At 37.1% G+C, this 18,676-nt stretch overlaps 1 protein-coding gene across 2 annotated transcripts in view; it reads right to left on the bottom strand.

Moving 5' to 3' along the window:
- Positions 1–18,676, bottom strand: part of LOC311440967 (uncharacterized protein) — a 181,617-nt gene that overhangs the window by 8,687 nt on the left and 154,254 nt on the right. Inside the window, exons 1-2 of one of the 2 annotated variants that reach the window (XM_084528532.1) lie at positions 16,432–16,976; positions 15,375–15,601 (exon numbers count right to left, since the gene is read on the bottom strand). In XM_084528532.1, coding sequence (XP_084384658.1) covers positions 15,375–15,601; positions 16,432–16,492 — 288 coding nt within the window. In that variant the 5' untranslated portion in view covers positions 16,493–16,976. Of the gene's footprint in view, positions 1–14,477; positions 15,602–16,431; positions 16,978–18,676 lie in introns of those variants that run through there. The other variant, XR_014695689.1, reaches the window with a different exon arrangement.

The following is an 18,676-nucleotide window of genomic DNA, read 5'->3' as shown; positions in this document are numbered from 1 at the left end:
TAGAGTGAGGTGGAATGTTTTTGGTAGCCTTGCACAATACATACCTTAACTTAGTAAGGACATAATATAATTTTATAAAATCTGAAAGGCAGTTAATTAAAAAAAATGATACATTGTACGTATATGGGTTGAGATGAAACTCACTGTCTTTGCCTAAATTGTGGAACAATCCCATTCTGTAAGGTTCCCCGAGTGCTAGCCACCGGGGCACTGTGACCTCTAACGGGATATATCTGGGCCTCACACTTGTGCATTCTTATTTCCTTTGGAGCTCCACCCATATAGGCAATCAGAGCCCCAGGGCAGCACTGACTCCTCTGGAGCACACCTGCCTCAAAATGTGGAAAAAACAAAACAAAGCAATCATTACATACTCATTTTAGCACAGCAAACAGGTTCTATTTGATAACACCTTTGCTGTGCATAGACTATATTGCACAGTATCACAATAACTGTCACAATCCTATTGAAATAAGCTATTTCTAGTGTAAAAGCAATGTATTATTTAACTGAGCCTTTTGATACTCTAGTACATATCTTCATCATGGGAAAATGATCTGTTGAATAGGAGGCTTTATGGGATGTGCTGTGGCTTGAATAGTTTTTTAAGAAGTTTTGAAATTAATTAAACTGGTAATTCTATCTATCTCAATAGTACACATACATTGTGGAAGTGTGATAGAAATCATTAATCTATAGTTTAGATATTAGACTAATGAATTATACTTTAAAAAAAAAAAAATCTCTTTTTTTATAAATGGAAACAATCAACATATATCCAAACAGTTGAAAAGTATACTGTAGGCTAGATTTCATTCCCCCTCCTTCCAACTGCTTTACATCACTTGGGAGTTTTTTTTTTTTTTTTTTTTTTTAATTATCTGAGACCAATTTTTTCAATTACATTCTGTGACTTTATCCTTCCTGAGTAGAAATTCAGTGGGCACATACAAACCTAAACCTGGGATGAAGCCCCTTTGAAAACTTGCCCTCTTGTGTTTAAACACAGTTAGATACTGAAAATTAACATCATCACTAAATACAAGAAAACACTGAAGGGCATGACTTCAAACATTAGAAACTACATACGCACTATTTTCTTTTCTTCAATAGTTTCAATTACCTCATTAATATTTGTTTTCATGCTACAGAGAATATACTTGGGAACATCTGTTTGTTGAACTGGGTATCACTGAATCACAATTGGCCACTAATAGCTGCAACAAAGAAAATTATGGGAAGATTGTTTCTAAAGCACAAATGTTTGCAGTTGCTGTTTTCCAGCAGCGAATATGCTTTTGGAAAAAAGAAATAAACATTAAGAAGGGAAGCACTGTGGTCTCCCCGCTGTCAGTATCACATATTCCATGAATGGGAGCATCATTTTGTTACTATGTAGCTAAACAACTGCTTAAGTGATCGATAAAGACCATTATCTTAAATCATAGCATGAATTCCCAATATCATACATAAAATCAATAAAACACACAAAGAATAGGACTAAAAATTTCCACTAAAACATAGCCTGCTGCTTTGGAAAATAATATTTAGTAGGTTGGTTTTTTTTTGTTTTACTAATTATGAGCTCAGTGGCAGTTTATTCTGCAGTAAATCTGCTGGTGTGAGATTAAACCTGTTATTGAACAGAGTTTTGAATCTACTGCAAGGCACTCATCACTGCTGGAGAGTGAACATTGCTGTTATCTCATTTAAAAGTTGGCCAGCAAAGCAGCCCATTTGTTTAAAATGCAATTAAGCTGGTGTCTTGAAGAGAAATTAGCAAGGAGTACTTCATTCTGGAGGCATAAGAGGTCTGTTCATAGACACATTAATCCTGTGATTTGGGACATCATTACAATCTGGGACTGTGTTCCGAAAGGATGTGCAGTATACACAAGCCCAAAAAAGAAAAGCTGTTCATTGAAATGGGTCAGTTCTGTTTCCTGAGCTCCCAAGATTTTCTCCACTATTTCATGCATGTTGCACATGCTTGCTGTAGAAAAAAAGGAAACTGTCTAATGAAAAATATCACTGCTGAAATTAAATTATTGAGCATTTAGCAGTTTACAGATCACTAATTTGCAAGTAGGTTTGGGTTACAAAGAAAGTGGAAGTTCATTTTGTAGAAATATAAAGTGCAATTATTTCAGTCTTATGAATACATGACAAGTATTCTGCTGACACTTGACTTCTAAAATAGGCTGATAGGTATTATATGTTAGAAAGCTAAGAATGATTATCTTAATTTGGGTTTTGTTGCTTTCTATGGGCCAGTAGAAAGAAAAGAAATAAACTCAGAAAAGTTCTGTTTCCATAAACAGTACAGTTCATCAGGAAGCAAACTGAAACACATGGACTCTATACACTCCTAAAATAACAAATTTCTTAGAAGTCTGCAAAGCAAAAGACATGTTCTTCCCCCATGGAACACATCAAATGCCAAGTTCAGTCTTTACAGAAGTCAGCATAGTTATAGCAAAGCAACGTTTTTTCCTTCTGACCTGTGTAAGGGAACAGTCCCACTTGGAAGAACTAGTAAACAAAGGAATGCACATTTTCAAAATCATGTGTGTCTAAGTACACACATTTTTGCAGAGAAACAATTTAGATGTATCTATCTCTGGGTTCACACTACAGTGTTTGTTTGTATACTGATGTACATTTTACAGTAAATATACAGTGATCTAGATAAGTGGTGAGTTAGAAAATGATTTGGGGTGCATTTTCTCACCTCACCAATAATGGCATTGCAAAAAACATTTTTGTCTGTTGTCTATTCAGAGTATCTTCAAGCATTCCCTACATTCTGTTATTTATTTTTCTGGGACCCTCAGAGCATTTCCAAAGCCAGGAAGAGAGTAAGAGCAGTATTTGTATCATCCTGCAGAGGCATAAGAGTAGGGATCTCATAGGTAGCTACCTCTATGTCAGCTTCTTATTACACTGGCATCCTCCTCAGAGAAAAGAAAAATTTCAGCTGGCCAGGGTTAGCATTTGGTTTTTGTTCACTGCATCACTCTGTTCCCCAAGAAGGACCAGGACTTGACTCTGGTTGAACACTTATTCTTTATATTGCTGTGGCTTTACAGTCTCCTACCAAAACTTCATCTAGCATTTTCAGTGAGGTGACAGCAGTGGGATGCTGGTAGCAGAATACAGTTAACATTTACTGCTGCTGTGGACAGGGATTAATTGTTAAAATTGCCAGTTCAAAATAAACTCATTAATGTATTACTAGTTTCTCATACCCCTCTGTGATCTGGCTTTGGGAAAAGTTGGTGAGACTCGGACCCTGGATGAACAATTTTTTGGTCAGCATCATTCACTCTTTCATGGTCATAGAGCTTAAACCCAACTCTAGCAACATCTGAAGCACAGCAGACCCTTACAACATGTGCAAACTGTCCCAAGCAGTGCTTTTCTAGTAAGTGCTGACTGGCAAATGCCCAACAACAACAAAGGAGTTGTGTGCTACTGTGATTAAATAATATACATACATATATTCAATAAAAATTAAAAAAAAAAAATGAAGCAAATTAACACAAAAACAGGCTTTAGCCATCTTGTGACTTTGTCCTGCTGTCTCTGAACTGCATGAGACTGAGAAGCAAGCTCTGGGTGATGAGTAGCAACACACTTGGAAAGGACTCCACTGAACTTCTACTTTCTTCTGTCTGTCATTACAAACTAACACTGGACTGTAAGCTGTGTTTTTAAAACTCTAAATTTTCTGGTACTGAGAAGAGCTCCTGTGGGGATACTTCAAAGTTTTCAAAAGATAGGAGAGTCCGAGGAGAAGGCTATACCCTCTGTGTGCAGCCTACCAGGATGCCACCCAAAACAGATGTATGGTTTTAAAAAATAGACTTAAATTCTACTTACAGGCAAAAATTAGTCTGTAGTGGCAACAAGGAAGTACACAGAATCAAATCACTGAAAACAACTGTTTTTTCTCTGCCAAGGGTGCCTTCAGCCCCAGCTGCATTTAGTTCAAAGACAAAGGAGTCCGCAGCTGAGGCTCAAATTGAAAATGCTACTTTCAAATGACACCGGAGGCTTTAGGTCCCCAAGGTTTTTCATTCATTTAAATGAATAAATAAATAATAACAAAACAGAAAATAAAAATATTTTCCTTTTTTTCCTGCTACACTTTCCTCAGACATAATTATTCAGCTAGTCTGAAATAGCAAACAAGTTCCAACAACATCCGTACAGGCTAGAGCCTTCATTAGTTAATCAGATCATTCCCTTTTTTGTATTCCATAATACAGTGCTTCTACTGATTTCTTTAACCTTTCAGTTTGGACACAATTAATGTAATCACACTTCTAACAATTTGGAGATGATTTCTTGCTAGCAAACTGCTACATACAGCAATGCACTTCCTATTTCTGGCTTGCCTCTCAAACAGCCAACAGAAATGGGAGTTTAAAGTTAAGTTAATTTCTTTTTAATTATCTTTCCTTTCTTTCTAATTATCTTTTGATCACAGATAAGAGGAACAAATTACAAGAGTTTTTTTCATTATCCACAAAAGCTGATGATGTCTGCATGTCTACTATAACATATTGGTGATGCTTACTGTTTCTGCAAGATGCGTTGACAACATTTTGGGAGAAAAGTATCTACATAACCCTAGTGCAAAATATCTTTTAAAACAGCACACAACCATAGAAGCACGCTATATCCATGAGATGACTGATTGATTTTTTGATTAGAGACAAGTCAAACAAAAATTATCTTCAGCCAACATTGGTTCTTTAATCTTTCCTTGATGCCCCATACAAACTCTCATAACGTGAAAGCTAGGGTTAGACATTATAAAGTTACCCTCAAGAAAACAGTGACATTCCCATCGAATACCCTAATTCCTTGTTTGTTTTTTGTTTGTTTTTTTTGTTTGTTTGTTTTGTTTTGTTTTAAAGAATTTAAGAATATTTTCTTAAAGATCTTATTTAACAGAGTTAGTCACCACCTCACTAGAGCAACGTGTCTCTACGGTATGTTCTCTAGCATTTTGTCCAGTCTCTCTAACATGCCAAGCAATTTGGCTTCTACTTCTGCTTTTGGGAGACTATTCCACAATCTAATAGATCTCACTGTCAAGAAATTTTTGTGCGTTGCCAAGTCATTCCCAGGAGTGCTACTTTTATTTAAGGGAGGGGAACTGATTCTGGCAATAGTGTAGTTGCTCCTCTGATATTTTCAGTTGCTGGGTGCAAGTAGCCAAACACCATCTGGTACCCAGCTGGTATAGTATATTTAGAGGCACCTAAAATCTTTCCAACCCTCCCTGGCTCATCTTTGCTTTTGGAATCAGCTTCTTAATCATTTTTAATCATTGTATTGTTTTGCTATCTGGAAAATTCCTTTGTATGTATACAATTATTGGAAGGAAGAATTTAATTATAGTTCAGAGACTATTATTATGAACAAAGCAGTGAGGCAGTTTTTTTCCCCTCCACTTCAGTTTAATTATCTTTAACAAGTTTTAATTGTGTATCTTTTTTCAGTTTACAGCATATAAAGTGTCTCATGAGATGAGCAAATCTGTGAAAGTGGGCCAAGGTTAGTGGCCACACTTGTACACAAACATGAGCAACAGTCGATCTCTTATGAACATGAAAGAGAGAATCTATATGACAGTGTTAGCAGATAAAATATTTTTAAGTATTCAGAAACCATGTTTCAAAGGCATACGTTTGTACAAGACCTTATGCAGTAAATTATTTTAGCTATAATTAAACTTAAGAAGAAGGTAGACAAGTTAGAGAGATTATCTTTTAAATGAACAAGGTGGTTAATTGCTACCCCAATGGAGGTCCAAATGTAGTCCCTCCCAGAGCACAATCCCTATTTCATATTTTTCTCAAGACTCACTAGAGTGGAAAACATGTTTTGTCTGTAGCACACTGCCACAATATTCTATTGCGGCAAAACACTACCAAAACACTACCTATTCTTCATGGCTTGATTCCTAAGTCCACTCAAATCAATGAGAGTCTGCACTGACATGAGTAGGTTTGCATTAGACCCCACAACGCATAGCTAAATATTTTACAGTATTGTAATACAAATTGCAGTAGGAGACAGGGTAGAGCAGGGATCTGATACAAATCTTCAGTAAAGTCATTGGAGTGATATATCATGTAAAAGTGAATGTGTGCTCTGTGCATTTGGTATTTAAGTCACTGGGAGTTTTGCCTTAGAATGAGATAAAGGATATGAGGCCTCCTCAGCCTGCCTCGGCACGGTAGGCAGAAAGGTAAAGTCTTTCATAACAAAAATAAATGACTTGTCTGTTCCAGAGAATACAGGAAAGCAAATATGGTCTCTATCATCTTCAAGATGCAAAATTAATATGCAAAACCAAGGTCAGCCACTACTGAGGAAGCAGCTTATTTCCCCATGTGAAACCACTTAAAACAAAACAAAACAAAACAAAACAAAACAAAACAAAAAAACAAACACCCATGGAAAAAAAAAATCTTGTCTTTCTGAGCACACACATCTTTCTGTGAAAAAAGTAAGTTTCAGTGGTTGTAAGCAAACAAATACACTTCACAAACTATCTCTATAAAGGACATTTTAAGCAAATATTTTGATCCCATCTACCACATCAGCACAGACTCCATCTGAAGTTCTTTTTCTCAATTGGCATCTGTGCTGCTGTACACACAAACTGCGCTATCCCAACACCTGGGCTAGGACCTGCAGCACCCATATAAACTGGCCACCTGGCCCAGTTTTGGAAGGCCTGATGAGATCAGTTTCTTTCAGTCCAAGATGAATCAAAAAAAAACAAACAAAAACACACATGTAGAAACCATGCAATTGCTATAGCCTTCATCTCAATGGGAGGAGAGAGAAAATCTGTCCCCATGAGAGCAGGACTGCAAATCTTACAGCAACAAGGCCTGCTGGCAGCTCACAGTTTTAGTGCTGTCACAAGATGGTTTTCCTCTCTCACCCCAAGTACCTTTACTTTAAAAAATTAGTCATATTAGTACAATGAGATATAACTACCTACAATTTTCACAGGCAGAAGAAAAAAAAAAGAAAAAGAAAAAGAAAAAGAAAAAGAATGAGTACCTGATGGTCTGCTAGATGTGACAGATGATTGCTCAACTGATTTAATCTACTCATTTATTCCCATAAAAAACTACAGGCCTTGTAAATGCAGCATCTCCTGCCAAGCACCGCAGCAGTCAAATGAAGAAAACACTTGTTTGCTCTCTTGGCTGGAGGGAAGACGTCAAGACAAGTGGATGCTGTGGTAACGGTGGTGTAAAAACATGCATTTAGTCAAGGCTCCAAAGCATAGGAGATACAAAGGGGAGGAGACACATGAACTTTGGGATATTAAATATTTTACATGCTAATTAAGAAGCAGCAGGTTCTTCTTTATTTATTTATTTATTATTTTTATTGCTATTTGTTTCGTTTTCTGTTACAGCCTCTGGCAGCCCTTTCATCCTGGAGTCAGGCCCAAAGTAGAATCCTAGATCTCAACACTGTTGAATTTGGGAAAAATGAAGATGAACCCCTGAATTTATCACAGCCCTGCCCCTACTCTTGACTAATTCTTTATCCTACAGTCATTGTCAGCCGCAAGTATCTGGAGCCTATATACGTCCTTTCATACGCCATCTCATGGTCATGATACCCAATGATGGGAAATAAGTTAATACATGATAGTCCATTCTCACTTCTCAATACTTAAAAGAACACAATGATTCTTAAGACAGATACAGCTGAGAGACATCTGAAATTTCTGAGTTGTTTCACACTGCCCACAGTCTACATACATATTTAAGTTTCACCACCTTTTGAAGTGCCAAAACCAAAATTTGTTGTCATTTCTTGCCTCCCTGTGTCTCCTACTGTAGGACATGCACGTTTCAGTTTCTATGGGAACTTTTTTCCTGTGAAACTACAGTCAATTTGCATTTCTTTAGCCACTTTACAACCAAGCAAATCTGATTAACAGCCAAATAATTATTTTTTCTCACTCTTAAACATACTATTCCTTTTTTTTTTTTTTTTTTTTTTTTTCCTCACCAATATTTTCAGCTATCATGCCCATTTCATGCTCTGAATACATTAACACCTGAAGTTCTATTTCTGCCATGGTCACCTAGTAATCTTAAACAGGCAAGTCCTTTCCTTTGGAATATCTTTGCTTCCAATGACCACAGTATATGTTGCCCTGGCTGCCTAGGACATCTGCCTTACTGTTTGTTTCCTGACCTATTTCTATTAAGCACAGAGACTAGCTGAGGATTTATGCACTTTTCCTCACTGTTCATTTTGGAACTTCAAGTCTATGACTCAATAGCAACTGTGTCCATCCTCTGTGGTCAAAAATAAAAGATAATAGTTGTACTTACAGGGCAACATTTGCAATAAAAGGCAGTCCTTTGATCTGTAAGGATCTAGTAGAGTTTCTATTAAAAGCTCCATATCATTAAATTTATTATTTGGAAACAAGAATTTATGATAGGTCAAACATTTCAACCATGTCAAGGCCTCAATCAATCAATCAGATTAATAAATAAAAATCCTTCCATCTGTTTTTAAACTGACAGTAGAAAAGGAGTAGGGGAGAAAGCACCATTTGGGGACTGGATTTAAACATGTTTCTAACTGAATATTTGTCTAGCACCAATAGTTCTGGTATTTCAAGAAAAAAAAAAAAAAAAGCCAAATACATTTGGCTTCACAAAATACATCACAAAAAGCATTTTGTGATGCTGCCTAGTAAGTTTCCAAGGACTGTAGGCCCAAAGTGTTCTGCTGTGTGGAGTCCTCTACAAAGTGGACTGTTACAGGATTTCTGTGGTTTCTAACAGCATGTTATTGGTAAACAGTTCTCTACTGTTATAACTTTTAAACTCATCTAATAAAAGTTTTAGTTAGAAAATGAAAGCAGAAATGAATACAGAGACCAAGATAACTTGAGTGATTTTACACTGCTATAGCTCATGAATTGCAACATTTGGTATATCAAAAATAAGCTAAGGAAAGTGAGATTTGATAGGTAGGTGATAGCACAGGAATAGAAGTCAGCTAAGAAAAGTCATTATGGAAGGGGATTATACAATACTTTTGAGAAGAGAGCAAGGGAAGTCTTGGCTGTAGTAGCATCACTCAAAGAGATGTTGCTGCAGGGACATGAATATTGCAAGGCAAGATCTCACTGGGATGAGAACATAAAACAGAAAAATAGAGCAAATGAACGCGTAGTAAAATAACCAAGTTGGGAATTTGTTAAGACAGTTTCTGTCCTATTCATCAAAAAGATTATTTGGGTTTGTACAGGGCAGAGCTATAAGTTCTATTGGAGGAGACAACAATGAATATGATTCATCTTTTAATGAATGCTTAGTGTTTAGTCTTTAATGTGCCATACCACCGTCTATGTGTTTTAGACAGATGTTATTTAAAACACCAAGCATGGATACTGAATATCTCCTTACAGGAAAGCAGTTCATTAAGCTATCAAAGAAGCAGTCAAAGTACAATAAAATCATAGCTGTTGTGCTTTGTCACAAAATAAATAAATAAATAAATAAATAAATAAAAATCTCTTCATGCTCTTCACATTGAAATTGCAGACTTAAAGGTAACATGCAACCTGTGACCTTCGGTGACTTAAGCACAGAAGTTGAGCTTCCTATAGTTATGATTTCTAATCTTGCAGTGTGTGTAAAAGTTTTGAGAAGATAATTCTGGAGTTTTCTTTGCTAAGTAGGCATTAAATATGCATATATTAAAGAAAATAAAAACAGAACTAATTTCACTGACTAATATCTTCCTTTTGGTAATGAAAAAAGATGATATGGCATTTATCTGGGGAATTCAGTACCAGCAAAAAGAAGGCCTGACTGACTTAACTGGGTGGTTGAATATTTCAGTTTCTTACTGTCAGCAAGCCCAGTGGGGAAACTGCTTATTTACATCACAGATTTTCTCAAGATTGGCTTATCTCTGTTTTCCCCTTTTACTCTTTGTATATGAGATTTAGAATGAACATCAATAGAAGGATGCAAAGTCAAATTTCCAGTCTGTAAGCACCACAGCAGTAGTCACTTAAAATAGCAGAGGCATTTGATAAGTGGTGGTAATCCTCAAGGGTGGTGTTAACCCACCGATAAAGTACACCTTATCATAAAAAGACAGCACATTACAGGTAAGATGAGCAGACCATACAAACTAGTTCTGTAGGATGTTTTCCATGTCTCTTCATGACCTGCTTAGCTATTTTTGACCTGCTCTTAGAGAACACAAGGCGATTAGAGCAAAAGGTAGCTGTTAGGACAAGGCAAGAAGTGGGATGAGAGATGAACATTTTCAGTGTCTTTTTGAGAGATTTGACTATATAAAGGTTAGATCTGACATCCTGGAGTACTGTCTGTGCTGGGCTTCAGGAAAATTTGCATGCCTCATACGGTTGAGGGTTACACATACAGATGTGTAGTTCAGATGCATCTCATGGAATTCCAGGAGCAGTGGTAATTTTGTATTTGCAATTTTATGGCATTTTACTCTGATATGAAACTTGCATGCTTTTGGAAGATATTATAGCTGAATTGTCTTTGTATAATGGGATCCCAGGCACAATCAGCAATCTATATCTGAGCTTTATTAATGAATATTATATATTATACAACCTCTCATAATGGGTAAGACCCACATGTTCAATAAATATTCTGAGCAAGAATGTTTCCCAAAGCAACCAACATTATTTCCCTTTAATCAGAAATAGATCTATATTGAAAGACCTCTATGAACCTACTATGTGAAAACAGACAGCATGCTTACATATCAAATTCTCAAATATCAAATATATTCTCTTGGAATACACACCAGCAATAATAATAGTCCTGCATCTGCTTTCATACACAATATCGATTAGTATCACTGTACCTTATAATTTAGTATGATCTATATGCATAAGCTCAAACAATTTAATGTACATAATCTCAAATATTGTCTATTTTTGAAAAGGTAGATATACCTGCATTCACAATTTTCATTGATCTTTTATATTCTGAGTCAGATGATATAGAAAATTTTACATTTACACTCAAAAGTCTTAGCTGAAAAAAACATGTATTTAGGATGTACTCATTTTATATTCAGCATCTAACTGATGAGTGTCTATGTGATTATTCTTTCATTCTAGATAATAATTGTGTGCTTTCATTCATAAAAAGTTTGCAGGAAGGATTAAATCCACAAAATGATCTAGGTATCATAACATTAATCATACCACTATTGGTGGTATCTAGACACCTAAGCATTAAAAATGGACCCAGCATTCAGAAAACATGAAAGAGAACCAAGAATGAGCTTCACAAACCTGACAAAGACAACACTAACCAGCTGATGGCAAACATGGAAAAGTGAGTATGATCCTTTCTCAGGAAATTAAACCATTAACTCCAGATTACAAAATCTTGACTCCACTCAGAATTTACAATAATGAATGCTTGAGTTGCATGGGTTGCAACTCAATGACTCAATTAAGTTGCAACTCAATGCAACTCAATTGCAACTATGGGTTGCAACTATGATGATTTTTTTTTTCTATTTTTCTTGCAGTTTTAGATGAAGGAAAACAAGGTTAAAAAATAAAAATAAAGGAAAAGGAAAAAAAAATAATCTCATTGTCCCTCCATTTATTCTGTTAAATGTAATTGGTAGAGCATTTCCTGGGAGATCTTGAATAAAATACCTTTCACACCACTTTTGAAGGAAGTACTTGAATTCAGGACTGCAGCTCCACGGTAAGCATCCTCAACAGCTGAATATAAAGAACTTTCAGGCTAGTTATTAATAGAAGTCCTTGTTCAGCTTGAGCAAAGCAGAGTTTTGAACATGGGTGTCCTGGTGTCCTGTGCATCACAGATGAGGCTACAACACCTTTCAAAGGATACAGAAGAGGAAGGAAGGTAGGTAACCCTCAGTAAATTTTGTGTTTTATAAACTTGTAATAATCCAGCCCCAAGGACTGAGCAGGCAAGGGAATGCATCCTCTCTCAGTTCAGCCTGGGAGCAAAGGATAAGCCGCCTAATGCCATTTGGCCTAATGCCCACCAGAAGAAACTTAAGCATCATGGTGAGCCACAGCTTTAGGTTGGAAGTGGCTCTGACACTATGAATTTAAACAAAATTGAGATGTCCAAACCTCTTTGGATTTAGCCCTGAAAATAATGAGAGTAGTGGTATTTTTAAGATTCAAAGGCTATGTGCAAAGACCTGCAACTGAGAGTCAAAAACACCCTTCTATTTAAAACAGTCTCAATTTCCAGAAATCAATATATAGAAAAGAATTGGTACCTTCAAAATAGCCTTTGAGATGTAAGTGTTTGAACACCAATGCACTTTTAAAAAATAGCATACAGCTCTGTGGGAGGGCAGACCCTATGTAGCAGGAGAATAACAGGCTTCAAACTCCTTTAGACAACTGGAAGATTTAAGAGAGATCCCTCTTAATGCACTTGTGAAAAGGAAGTAAATTTATATGACAAAAAAACTAGAACTTTTAAGACATATCAAAGCTTTTAAATTACCTTTGAGTTCTCTCCATAATATTTTATGAAACTTTCTTTGAACTACTTTTTGTCATGGCTGTGTGTCAGGTGTCTATAGGAAGGTGCTGCAGCGAGGGCTGCAGACCGGTCTCTGGGAGGAGATGCCAGACACAACTGAATCCAGCCGGCTCTGCAGTGGGCCCACCGCAAGACATAGCTGAGCCCATCAGCAAAGGTGGTGGCGCCTCTGTGAAAACATGTTTAAGAAAGAGCAAAATGCTGCAGAAGAGAGTGAGGAATGAGAAAAAAGGTGTAAGAAACAGTTTGGGAATAATGAGGGGAGAGAAGGAGAAAGGGGTAGAGATACTCCAGGCATCAGCGCAGAGAACCCCCCCCTGCAGCCAAGGAGAGGCCCACACCAGAGCAGACATCCACACTGCAGCCTGTGGAGGACACCACACCAAAGCAGGCTGTCCTGACAGGAACTGTGGCCCACAGAGAGCCCATGTTGGAGCAATTTTTGAAGCACTGCAGCCCATGGGAAGGGCTCACACTGGAATGGGGGAAAAGTGTGAGGAGGGAGCAGCAGAGACGAGTAGTGATGGACTAAGCTTAATCCTCCTCTCCTGCTCCCCCATGTGCAGCTCTGGGCATAGGATGGGTAAAGGAGACAGCAATGAAAAAATGGATTTGAGCATGGGTAGATGCCAGGGCAAAGGTATTGTTTTGAATTGGCTTTGTTTCTCACTATCCAAATCTATTTTAATTAGCAATTAATTACATGTATTTTCCTCAAGTCAAGCCTGTTTTGCCTGTGATGGTAATTGGTAAGTGATCTCTCCCTGTCTTTATCTTAACCCCATGAGCTTTTTCATCTTATTTTCTCCTTTGTCCTGTTGAAGAGGGGGAGTGAGAGCAGCTGAGTGAGCACCTGGACAGTCAGCCAAGTTCAACCCACCACAGCTTGTACAGAAGGCCTGATTTTTGCAGTTACATCAGCTGCACCTCTCCATGGGATTACTTTTATTGACTGTAGTAATTTCTCTAGCTAAATAATCATGCAAAAGTTCTGACTGTCTGTGCCTCTTTTGGCCTCTATATCCAGACTAATAACCTTTATTTATATTTCTTCAAAGTACTTTACATTTCTTGTATGTATTTCTGCTATTGCAAAATATGTATAAGCTATGAGAGCATTTTTAATGATATTGGCAAATCTGTCTCAATAACAAATTATTTTTTTCTTTTCTTTCTTTTCTTCAAGACTAACCTTAATGTGGCAGTCTTCCAATGCCTTTTATTATTATTATTATTTATTATTATTTTTCATTATTTTTATTTTTTTTACCAGGTAAAGAAAAAGGACATCTGTACAGGACAAAGTTATTGGCGCTTTTGATATAGCTATTGACTAATCTACAGTTATCTGAGTTTGAAGTCAATATACACTCTCCCTGGAAAGTGGAATCTGGCACAAAGGCACAACCAGATAATAAATAAAAAACATTCAGATTTAAGTTAATTCAGTTTCTTCTCAGGGAATTTGTAAAAAGCTATGAATAAAATAAAAAAGAATGGAGAAAATGTGATTCTGTTTTATGTAGTTGACTGACAAATATTCCGCATCAGAGAGTTTACCTCACATTCAGAAGCATAAAAGGTAAGCAATGCCTATTGCAGGTTCAAGCAAAAGCAGTGGTTTCATGGGATCTGTGAGCTCGCTCAGATTGACAGTCTGTGTACACTGCACTATTCACCCCAATTCTTCTCTTTTAAACTTCTGTACCTTTGTATAGTGTCTATGTTTTAGAGTCTCACAAAGATTTACTCACTTGTACATCAGAAAAAAAAAATAAATTGGTGGGGAAAAAAAATAAAAAAGAAAGAAAAAAGTTGCTGGGGGCAAGTTCCTAGTGAAGCAATACCTCATCCTAAGAGTTTCTACTCAAAAGCCAGGATCAGAGCTTGTTTCTCTCCAGGTTACAAGTTTCAACTGTCACAAAGCACAAGATTAACAGTTATAAAAACTTGAGAATGGTACTAAACACAGTGCTGGGAAGAGAGCCTTTATACATTGCATACAGTAGTGCCCCAAGCTACTTAAATGCCAGACTGATATGCAACTAATGAGTATTTCTTTAGCATAGTTACAATTCCTTTCCTGGTGATGTATCCCATCCAGAAGCTGTCCTGTAAGAATGAGAAATCTTGACATTCTTCCTTTTGATAACTAACTAACAGTCTTAATACATCAATACAATAAAATATCTTTACCTGATATTTTATGTCACCTGGTGGCTTTGAACACCTATTTTAATTAAGAAGCAGCTGACACATTGAACATTTCAGTTCAAGTCAATTTGCCATGAATGAAATACTGAACAGTAATAACGGAAGGGTACAAACAACAATGTCGGTAAATCCTCATCTGTAACACCAAGATACAGGCAATCATCTACAAAATGTAGCGGGAAGAAAAAAGACCTAATGAGACAGTAGGCCTGCTACCAAAATATAAAGAAAAATTAGGTAGAAGGCAGAGTTCCATGAACAGAGTAACAGAAATAAGGATTAAATCCCGTTTCACTGAAATCAGCAGCAAAACTCTTGGGGGTGGCTAATCAGATCTCACACCACGCAAATTAAAAGAGGCCTATCACAGAATTGTAGGGGTATTGAAGGGAAGGGACCTCGACAGATCATAAGATCCAACCCCCCTGCCAAAGCAGGTTCCTTAGAGCGGGCTGCCCAGGTAGGCGTCCAGACGGGCCTTGAATATCTCCAGAGAAGGAGACTCCACAACCTCTGTGGGCAGCCTGTTTCAGTGCTCCTCACCTTGAAGTTCTTTCTCACGCTGGTGCGGTACTTCCTGTGCTCCTTCTTGTGGCCATTACCCTTTGTCCTGTCCCCACAAACCACTGAAAAGAGGTTGGCCAAATCCCTCTGTCTCCCACACTTCAGGTATTTATACACATTGATAAGATCCCCTCTCAGTCTTCTTTTCTCCAGGTTGAACAGACCCAGGTCTCTCAGCTTTTCTTCATAGGGAAGATGCTCCATGCCTACGTCACAGAAAGAGTAGAGAAAGTGAAAGAATAAAGTTTGCACCAGGACAGCAGAACCCAACGTGAGACAGAATTGCCAATATTTCATTACGACATACTATTTTTGAATGCCAACTTATTACAGACAATAAAAACACCAAAAAGCCAGTGGATGTGGTATTTTATAAGGAACCCATCCCTTTTACCCAAATGATTGCCATTTCTGTGAATCTAAAAATAAAGTTTCACAATTTTCTGTCAGAATTTATTGTTTTTAGAACACCTTTTATTCTTTGAATTAAAGGATTATTGTTTCACAGTACAGTTTCACTCCTTTCCCAGTCATTGACAGAGAACTGAAAATTCATTTTGCACATATCTATTCATTTCACTGTTTTCTTTCCCTCCAGCTTTTAATCACCATCAGGAAAATCTCATCTCTCCATAGCAAACAATGCAACATTTTCATCTTCAAAACCTCAGAGAACTTAAATCATTTTTCGTAAGATTGAGAAGTAGAGAGAGATTCTGCCTGGACTGCCTCTCCTATTTTTGCACCTGCATTATCCTCCTGGATTATCCTGCTGTCAGCTGCTTCTGCACAGAAAACATGGTATTATATATGCACAGCACTGACTGAAGTCTCTTGCTTTTTCAAGCCATGCTCACCCACTTCAAAGTTGATACTGTGCCATCAGCACTATTAGTACAGGTTTCAAAAAGCATTTCATTATTTAGGATTCTGCAACAAGGACACCCTGTATGCTGTGGCAAGAGAGGTGTGGGATAGAAGGAAGTACGAATAAATAGCTGACAAGTGTAGAGAGAGCAGTGACAAAGGTTCCCACCTTTATTTGCAGAGAAGTCTGCAGTTGAATGAATAACAGCAGTCCCCTTGTGGCACCACATTCATTTTAACATCAGTGAGGAACAGTTGGCATCTGTAAACTTTGTTTACCTGGACACCAGATCGAATTGATGGAATATTTCATGTTAGAAATGTTGAGGATTACAGCAAAACTCTCCTTTTAACATGCACTTGCAAGTCTATTTCAGAACACAGAAAGGAGTTTTCTGTAAATAGTGTATTATCTGAAAATAATGAGAAGGTAGCTAGTGTTTGCAGAAGCCAAGGATGTTAGTGAAAGTGCCTAAAATTCTAGCAGAATACTAGGTATTTCAGCAAGGAAGAAACTAAAAAAAGAATAATAGAGAAAAAAAAAAGTTCTGTGGGGCACAAATAAAAGATCTGACATTTTCTGACAGTTTAGCTAAATCCATTGTAATGAGAAAAGAAAGATTCTATATGAAATCAATTCTGTTTGCAATACTTATCCTTGGATGTTGTGAAGAACCATTTCACATCTCAGAGATGACATCCTTTTCTGTAGGGTCTAATCCAAAAATCATTTAAGTTAGTGGACTGAAAATGACTCAACTCAACTAGGAATGATAGCATCTGCCATAAGATTTGTTTCACATCTCTACAGTTTCAAAAGCATCACAGACATATCTCCAGGAACAGGACGAAAGGAGAGGGAAATGTTCAAATACCCCCAAATCTTTGTTTAAATTTTCCACTGTTTGAAACCTTTCCCATCGTTTTCATGGTCATAAAAAATGTTCCATCCCATCACAGGACACAATGAAAAAGGAAGCACAAATATCAGTTTTGCAATGTGCAATCTGCACAGTAAAGTTACATTATTATTGTTTTTAAGTTAATTCAAATATTTAAATTAAAATGTTCAAATAAAATAGAAGATACAATGGAAACATATAAACACATCACATGAAAGGGTTTAATTGGAAATGAATAGGCTGGAGAAAAAGGAACTACGATGCTTATGGAAAAAGATGAAAAGAATAGAAAGTAAAAGCTAGAATACTCAAGCCAAGACTCTTAGGCAAACAAATATACTGTGATGGAAGAGCATGTGCAGTTTTACATTTAAAGGTTTTAAACTATTCAATTTTGTATATTTAAACAATGAGGAAATGGGAAAATTCCTGCACAGAACAATTGGGATAGCAGTTTGCTCCACTGAGAGATAGGAAGAACTAAGGTTATAAACACTGCCATGCCGACGGTTTTATGCACAGCTTTGTTACCAGGGTGAAGTCATACAAATCAGAGGTGTACTTGTGAAAGAACTTATTAAAAAGATGCCTGGAAAATTAATATATTTAACATATTCACATGCTACTTAGTAAAAAACACAGGCAAATAAATTGGTTCTGGTTTTGAGACTTAAATAAGTAAAATTACAAAAAGCAACACAAACCAATACCATAACAGTACTCTAGCTGGTGCTGATTAAATTGCAGAATCATTTGCCAAGCACTATGTCAGATATCCTATAGCTTAAGATAACAGAGACTTGAAAAAAAAATCCACGGGAAATGCTGTAGGAAATGGGCTGGAGGGTGGCCAAAATGACTAACAAATCTTTACTGCCTATAATCAAAGTAAGAAATGAAAAGAAAGATAAAGGAGAATAAACAGTGCTCTCCCTTCCTTCTCTCATTTGAATGGCCAGCAGCCTCCCCCAGCAATGCTGCAATCACCACATCTCGCCTCTTGCCACTCCACCCAGGGAATGTATGCTTCAGGGACCTCCATGGACAGTAGCAAACGGATTTCCTACAGCTGTGAGGGATTCAGTCCTAAGGGAAGGAATTTAAACCAAATCTTTTGCCCCATACTTTACTGCAAGGGCATGTCTTTGTACACTTCAAATATAGCAGAACTCTCTCCAGAATGGTTTTGCTTTTAAAAACTGATGGAGTAGGAGGAAGAGAAGAGGTAGGGAATCCATGGTGTGGGTTGCTTTTCACTAACCCTTGTTAACTGTGTTCCTTGATTAGTTGTTAAAATTCTTTATACACTCCATAAGGAGAGAGGGGATGGAAGCACAACTTTTTTGTTAGATAACTGCTGTAGGAAGAAGGTCTGCCTTCTACTTCATATGATAGCTTGTTGATTAGAGATCTTGCCCAGCAAATTGGAAATCCAGATTAAATTCCTTCTTCTGCTTTACTATATTCAGAATCACATCTTCTATTTCCCAAGAGACATGTAATCTACCATAG

The sequence above is a fragment of the Aythya ferina genome, assembly GCF_964211825.1.
Source record: "Aythya ferina genome assembly, chromosome: 8".
NCBI classification, from domain to species: Eukaryota; Metazoa; Chordata; class Aves; order Anseriformes; family Anatidae; genus Aythya; species Aythya ferina.
The sequence above is the reverse complement of the archived record's forward strand: the minus strand, read 5'-3'. Positions and strand labels throughout refer to the sequence as shown.